The 8,025-nt window shown below is 42.2% G+C and overlaps 1 protein-coding gene across 1 annotated transcript; it reads left to right on the top strand.

Annotated features, from left to right (window-relative positions):
• Positions 1–196: 196 nt before the first annotated feature.
• NONO (non-POU domain containing, octamer-binding) lies at positions 197–7,915 on the top strand (the record flags this gene model as incomplete). Its single annotated transcript, XM_009581396.1, has 7 exons — positions 197–528; positions 2,783–2,878; positions 3,941–4,137; positions 4,416–4,500; positions 5,633–5,735; positions 7,114–7,156; positions 7,806–7,915. Coding segments are annotated over 7 exons (966 nt in total), but the record flags the coding sequence as incomplete, so codon positions are not given.
• Positions 7,916–8,025: the final 110 nt, after the last annotated feature.

The raw sequence follows: 8,025 nt of genomic DNA, 5'->3' as shown, positions 1-8,025 counted from the left end.
CCCCCACCCCCACCCCGCCCCGAACTCTGTACATGCCTATTCAGCTAGAGTCATTGATAATAGAGAATACCTATGGTTTGTTAGGACACTTTTTACCATGCTGTGGGAGGATTATTTATCCCTCTCTGTGAGTTCAGGGGAAATAGGCTTGTTACTCTGTTGTGACTGTGACTGACTGATTCTGTACTGCATTGAGAGTTTTAATGATAACTTTTTTTATCTTCAGGAAACTCGCACTCTGGCAGAGATTGCAAAGGTGGAACTAGACAACATGCCTCTACGTGGGAAGCAGCTAAGAGTGCGTTTTGCATGCCACAGCGCATCGCTGACAGTCAGGAACCTGCCTCAGTTTGTGTCCAATGAGCTCCTGGAGGAAGCCTTCTCAGTGTTTGGCCAGGTGGAAAGGGCTGTGGTTATTGTGGATGACAGAGGACGATCCTCTGGGAAAGGCATTGTGGAATTCTCAGGGAAGCCTGCTGCTAGGAAAGCCCTGGATAGATGTAGTGATGGGTCTTTCCTGCTAACTACGTAAGTGTGGAGGGCAAGAAGTGCTGTACTGGCATGTGTGCAGGTTGATGGGTGGCATTGGCTTGTGAGCAATGTTTCTTAACACCAGAGCAGGACAGATGAGATATGGGGCAGGAGGTGGTAGGTGATTTGCCTGGGGAGAACTTTACATAGCTTTGTTCCAACAAGAGCGAATCTGTGCTGAAACTCAGGTCTGAAAACTTTCTTCTGGGAAGCTGCTAGTGGGGTAAGTGGGTAAGTGCATATATAATAAGAGCTTCCCAATAAGCTCTTTCTCGATAAAGCCTTCTTAGGGCAATTAAAGCAGCCTTTAAGAAGCAGGAGCTATTTCAGAGACCATCCATATCATTTGTTGGAAACGAAGCTCAAGTGTATTAATTGTGCCCTCTGGGTCGCTTCAGAGGCGAGTCTTGGGATGGGACTCCACTCAGTAGCATGCACTGCTGGGGTCGAATGCTGATCCACCACTTTGGGCATGGGATCTGTCGGAGAATCTGGTCAAATAGATTGGATTGTTTGGAGTTTTCACCATAATAAACTGTTTTCCTTGTGCTTGAATATCATCAGGAAACAAAGCACGTTCTTGCATAATTATGTGAACTTGCTTAAGTAAATGACTAATTCTATATGCGTTCCACAGAGCACGGCTTGTTGCTCTAACTGTTAAGAGGGAGCCGTTTTTGATCTCTTGGAAATAAAAATTACTGTATATTTTGTATATATGCATCTAGAATTTGTGAATAGAATACTGCCTGAAATTGGCTATATTGCAAATTTCTACAGTAATTTTTTAAGCTTTGTGCTTCTCACTTCTCTCCTTTTTCTTGGAGGCCTGCATATGGCACAGCTGTACACAAGCACATTCAGTTTCAAAAAGCAGGTGGTTTTTTTGTTTTTTTCTTTTTTTAATCTGTTTTTCTTCCTGAGACTCTTTGGGGATAACCAACATAGTGTGTAGTGCTCTGCAGGAGGATTGCTGTTAGGGAGCTTTTGCTGATTCAGAAGTCTATATCCTGAAAAAACCATGAAAACAAATTTTTAAAAGTGATCATTACCAGTGTATAACTGAGAGCACCTGAGGGTAACATTCGATCTTTTTGTAGCTATCAGTGTATTAGATTCTGATATTTAGGGCAGCAAACCGCTATGTTGCTTATTTCTAGTTATGGTTTGGTTTTGATTAAATTTGTTCTGGTTTGTCCTAGTTCATGACAGTAACAGCTAGATAAACTGTTTGGAATTGGTTCACACTGGAAAGTAAGACTATTAATAACAGAATATGTCACACTGAAGTGAAAAGCCATATTGTGGATCTTCAGCTGAGGAGAGAGATTTTAACCTCTCATTTCCTGCCTTCCTGCTGGAGTCTGTGCACTGCTTGCCACTTGGCATAGCGTGATCATTTCTCTTCCATTTCCCCAGCTCTGGCAAATGGGGTTGAGGAGCTAACGAGGAGCTGCGGTGCTGCTTTGTGCTGAGGATGAGCAGTGTCAGTGCTGTGGTGGGGAGCTAGTTCGGAGATTGGGGACACTTCTGTTAAATACTTTCTCCTGCACACAGAAACCGGAGGACAGAAGTACACATGTGCAGTGTCTGTGTTGTGAAGTGCACCAGTGGATTTCTTGAGGGAGAAATCAGACAGGGTCCAACAGGCACTTACAGAGCACTGCTGCTGGGCAATAATGGCATGTGGGGTCTTACCAGGAAAGTATGACTGAATGGTACAGCCAGCAACCTCCAGTGAGGAGCAGTGTAGTTACTCTTCGCTTTAGGCAGCTATAAAAAGGCACACAAGGACTTGTGCAGCCCATGGTTGGCCATGTAGCAAGGGAGGAAAGGGAGAAAAAACAGACTCTAGGGACTACAAGAAAAACCAGAGAAAAACCAGACTCTAGGGACTACTTGATGCTGAGTAGATCCTACTGGAGGATGTCAGGTTCCACTTAAGCTGTTAATTTGAACCAGTAACTGCAAGTATTCTTCTTTCAGTACAATTTTGGTTTGGATTCAACAAGGATTTTGATTAACAGTTCAGCTCCTATTCTAGAAAAAAAGAAAAAAAGTGTTCAAAGTGATTTCTGGTTCCACTTTGGTTGAGATCCCCAACTGCTCTGAATTTCTTTGAGCACTGCTAAAAGCAGTTTTATAAGTTTTTAAGTTCAGATTTTATAAGTTCAGATACAGAATACATGTTTTCCTGCACTGCAAGCTCATTCTTGAATTTTCTTGAAAGCACCTCATCTTTTCTTTATAGATTCCCTCGGCCTGTCACTGTGGAGCCCATGGATCAGTATGATGATGAAGAGGGACTACCAGAGAAACTAGTCATTAAAAACCAGCAATATCACAAGTATGTGACTGCCGTGCGACAGGAGATGAGACTACCTGTGGACTAGGACATTGACTAGTGCCTCAGTTCTAGGAGGGTGGCTCATCAGTGCTACTAAAGGTCCTCCTTTTTTCTGTAAATGTGACCTGATTCTGGAAAGAGAATTTCATACACTGTTCTCTTGCCATGGTTAGCTGAAACAAAGTAGTGGTTTTGTATCCACAGTGCTGGATAAGACTGGTAGCCTCCACATATTTTTCATAAGTCCGTTTCAGTTGCTGGAATAAAAAACCCTGTCAGTTTGAGATAATGTGAGATCCCCTTGCTCAGATGAGAAGCTGAAGCAAAGACTTAAGTTACTTGCTCTAAGTATTACGGAAAGTCTGTAGAGGAAACAGATTTGAATCCACTGTGAAAATTTAGGGAATTATGTGAATAGCATTGGGAGATTGTAGAGCTATCCAGGTATAAGGCCATGCTCTTTGAAGGCTTCCCAGTGTAAGTAGGTATCATGTGATCTGAGCGGTGGGAATTAGTAGACTCCGTGAGCTCATGAATTTTTCAAGTAAGGAAGATGAGAGCTTCAGGAGATGGGAGGCTGCATTAGGAATAGTCATGTGTTCCAGGTGCAGGGGCTGCAGAGATTAGTGAAATAAACACACACATTTGGGCATTGTTTGTTTCTGGAGTGGATCTGTCCATAAGATGTGCAGCAGGAGCAAAGGCTGTTTCTTTCAAGAGTGTTTCTAGATACCCAGAATCTTTTTGTGTCTTACGAAAGCAGTGTCATTGCTTGTTATGGAGGAGGACAGGACGCAGTTTCCATGTATAATTAATCCTGCAGGAGGATTCTGCCCAAGTTTCTCCTTTCACTAAGATGATTCCTGAGGAGCAGACAAGTTGGTATCTCAGGCATAGCTATTTGTGAGAAAATAGAAGACAAAGTGGTTCCGTATTTGTTGCACTAAGAAATGCATTTCTAACTGTTAAAAGGATCTGCCATTGCATTTAACATACAAATGTATTTTTCTTGGTTCCTCCTTGCTTTGTTGAAGCATTCACTGGCTCTTCCTTGTTTGGCAGGGAGCGTGAGCAGCCTCCTCGATTTGCACAACCTGGCAGCTTTGAGTACGAATACGCCATGCGTTGGAAGGCTCTAATAGAGATGGAGAAGCAGCAGCAAGAACAAGTAGACCGCAACATCAAGGAAGCTCGAGAGAAGCTGGAAATGGAAATGGAAGCAGCTCGCCATGAGCACCAAGTTATGCTCATGCGGCAAGGTACCAATCAAAGATAAATACTGTATCAGAATATGGCCCTGCAACATCCAGGGGTGGGTAGCTCAGTAGACTGGCTAGAGCCCACTGAAAGTGAGCTGTGGTGTAGCTGCTTGACTTGTAACCAAGCATGGTAGCAGCAAATGAATGGAGAGATGTTACTGTATTGCTGGAGGCTCTGTTACCTTATTCTCTTGTGTGTTAAGGTTCTAGTTCAGGAATTTATAAGAGGTGGCATGGGAGATGAGTTCGATTGGGTTTTTTACTGTCATCTTTTACAGATTTAATGAGACGCCAGGAAGAGCTGAGGAGAATGGAGGAATTGCATAATCAAGAAGTACAAAAACGTAAACAGTTGGAACTCAGGTAGGGGGGTAGGTTATGAAATGCTGTGAATCCATTATATTATGGAATGAAAGGCTTATTCAGCGCACCTAATTGTTCAGTGTGACAATTTAATTACTACCTGAAGTGTGGCTTTTATTCTGGGCCTTTTTGTTTATAGGGAAAGTGTTGGTTTAAGATGGAAGTTAGCAGTTTCTTCCACTGATTAGTACTTGGTTTTTTTACAGTTTTATGTCTCAGTTTAGCTCCTTGACCGAGGCAGATAGAAAAATCAGAATCTGTGCAGTGATTTTGGCTTCAGGTGCTGCAGGTTGGGAAACCCCATTCTAGCATCTGTCTTATTGTTTGAGACATAACTTAGTCTCAGAGATTTCTCTCTTCATTCCAGCTCTTCCTTGTCTCAGGGTCATTTTGAGAAGCTCCAGGAAGATCTCCAGACTACTTCTGTGATGAAGGGGCTTGAGAACTGTCTGGCTTGTATGCATTATATTGCATGTAGTCAGCATGTATTTGGGAGCTGCTGTGTACATAGAATAATAGAATCATTTAGGTTGGAAAAGACCTTTAAGATCATCGAGTCCAACCGTAAATGTACACTGCCAAGTCCACAACTAAACCATGTCCCTAAGCACTACATCTACATGTCTTTTAAATACCTCCAGGGATGGTGACTCAACCACTTCCCTGGGCAGCCTGTTACAGTGCTTGATAACCCTTTCAGTGAGGAAATACCGTAATACCCAATTTAGACCTCTGGTGCAACTTGAGGCTGTTTCCTCTCGTCCTATCACTTGTTACTTGGGAGAAGAGACCAACATCCACCTCGCTACAACCTCCTTTCAGGTAGTTGTAGAGAGGGATAAGGTCTCCCCTCAGCCTCCTTTTCTCCAGGCTAAACAACCTTAGTTCCCTTAGCTGCTCCTCATGAGACACACACATGGGTGTTCTCACGTTCGGTTTTATAATGAACTCCTTAAAATTGAAAGTGTTGGAAATGTCTTGGTGCGCATACATGTTTCTGTTTTCATCATGAGGCACCTAATACTTTGCAGCCTCAGCAAAATAATGTTCTGAAAGTTGTAGGTTTCCAAACAAGACCCATTAGGCAACACTGCAATACTGTGATGCAAATGGTGTACGTTTTTTTTTGCAGGCAAGAGGAAGAACGCAGGCGCCGTGAGGAGGAAATGAGAAGGCAGCAAGAAGAGATGATGAGACGCCAGCAGGAAGGATTTAAAGGGAATTTTGCTGATGCGGTATGAGTGCTTCTACCTTCCCATTCCCATCTGGACACTGACATTAGATTTTTGCCCTTCCACAGCATGGGGCTTTCTGTGAATGCTTAACTTGTTGGTTGAGAGACTCTACATATTTAGTGCATTCTGCCCTAAATTATTGACTCCCTCTAATCTTAATAGAGTTTAGTCTGGAAAATATAAATACCCCAGTTACTGTCCCACTGCTGTTTCATGTAGGACCCTCACTAGCTGTCTTGCTGTACAGAAGAATTATGCTAACTAATTTTATTCTAACAGTAAGAAAGATGTACTCTCCTGAAGTACTGCTGCAGAACCCCGTTATAGTCATATGCCTGGCTATCTCCGTAGCCTGCAGTCTGTCTTAGTCATGCTTAGATGAAATAATCCCAACTTGAGGCACTGCTGCAGGCATGATAATTGCTTGTACTTAAAAGTCAGTTGGTCAAGTATTTTTTTGTAATGTAAAATGTGTGGTAACCTGCCTTGTAATAGCAGCATCTCTAGTTAAAAGAACTGTTTTACAATTCATTTCCAGTCCCAGCAACTTTCTATTATGGAGGCAGCTGTAGTGCTGTTGAGATGGTATAATGGCATCGATGCAACTGGGTGGCAATGTATCCTAGTGAAAAATTGGCCCCTAAGCAAAATAGCTAAATACATGTCAAATCAAAAGGGCCAAAACCGTGTGACTGATCTAAATGTGTGAATAGTACCCTGCATAGCAGAACTCATGATTTCTCTAAATAATAGTGCCTTTGTATGATAAATGGTGGCACTGAGAGTACAGATGAAGTGAAATCTGTTCTTCAGTTCCCACTGTGGGAAAAAGTAGTACCCTCTCTGAAGTCAGGAGCTGCTCCTAGCTTTGCAGTGAGGGAGATCTGTGGTGTGTCCCCTATGCTCGGTTAATGAAAGAGAAATTGAAATCACTAACTGGTATTTTAATGCAAGTGACCCATTGCTGCATCTTTATGTAAGCTTGCATTCCTTTCAACAGGAAAAGCTTCTTAGCTATGCTGAGGAAGTAGCAAAACTAATTCTATCTAATGTGTTACTGCTGCTCAGCAGATCTTTCCATCCAGATATCAGGTATCTCTTTATGCTGTTGTTTGGTAAAATCTGAACACGCAGCTTTGCTGCTGGATGTTTTACCATGATTGTGAAAAAGTCTTTCAGAATGAGATATTTTAAATAAGACCTGTTTGTTCAGCAGTTAATTGTGTGAAGGTAGCTCAGATCTTCTTTTGAAATTTACCATGGGAATGACTTTTCTACAGTTTTCAGTAGTAAAACTCCAGAACTCATTGAATTTGTATAATTACATTCTTAAAAATCCTGAATTTTTATCATTTGAAATGGGTGTCTCTTTTTTCAGAGGGAGCCACCAGACATGCGAATGGGACAGATGGGTATGGGAGGTAAGAGTATTCTGTGGCCATCTTTGTTCCTATGCATGTTCCTTTCCTCCTTTACAAAATCTGTACATTTTTTGAGTAGTCTTATTTTATTGGCTTCTTATTTAGAAACTCAGTCATAATAATCTTCTCCCAGTTCAGTGACAGGAAGTGTTCATGTGAGAGGAAACATAACAAAATTTGGGTATGAGGCAGTACTGTCCGTTTGTGAAAAACTCAGTTCAGTAAGCAAAAGACTTGGTTGAAGTTGCCATCAGACCCATAGTGTGCTTCAGAAGTTTGTACTGATACAGAAACTGGTACAACATGTAGTGCTAGACCTTGAGCCCAGGAAATAACCTTGATTACTGTATTTCCATATTTTGACTACATGATTTAGAGTTTCAGGCCACAAGTACAAGAGCAAGTGAAAAGGTGATGGGGGCTTAGTGGTTAATGAGGGTGGTGAGTGTTAGAGCCTGCTGTACTTTCAAGTAATACTGGAATGCAAGATCAGTTTGTCTTGACCTAATAGTGCAAAGCTAGTTAATAGACTAGGACTCTGTCCCTGAATATACACTGCGGGGAGCTTACACAGTGTTTGTGACTCTGGAGTGATGAGTAGAGCCCAGTCACTGTGTCTGGAGGACTATTCTTCAGTTTTCTTTTCCAGGTACCATTGGCATGAACAATAGAGGAGCTATGGGTGGCACCAATGTCCCAGCTGCTGCACCTCCTGCAACTGGTCCTGGAGCTATGATACCTGATGGAGCCATGGGAATGGTAATGTATCTCCATCTACTTTTTGTGCACACCTTTTAAATGCAGATTATGTTGTTTCCATTGTTAAGCACTATGCTGCTAAAGTTGAAGCTTGTTTGTCTACCTAGACC

The sequence above is a fragment of the Fulmarus glacialis genome, unplaced genomic scaffold, assembly GCF_000690835.1.
Source record: "Fulmarus glacialis isolate BGI_N327 unplaced genomic scaffold, ASM69083v1 scaffold50487, whole genome shotgun sequence".
Taxonomy (NCBI): Eukaryota; Metazoa; Chordata; class Aves; order Procellariiformes; family Procellariidae; genus Fulmarus; species Fulmarus glacialis.
This window is presented reverse-complemented; position numbering and strand designations above follow the sequence as displayed.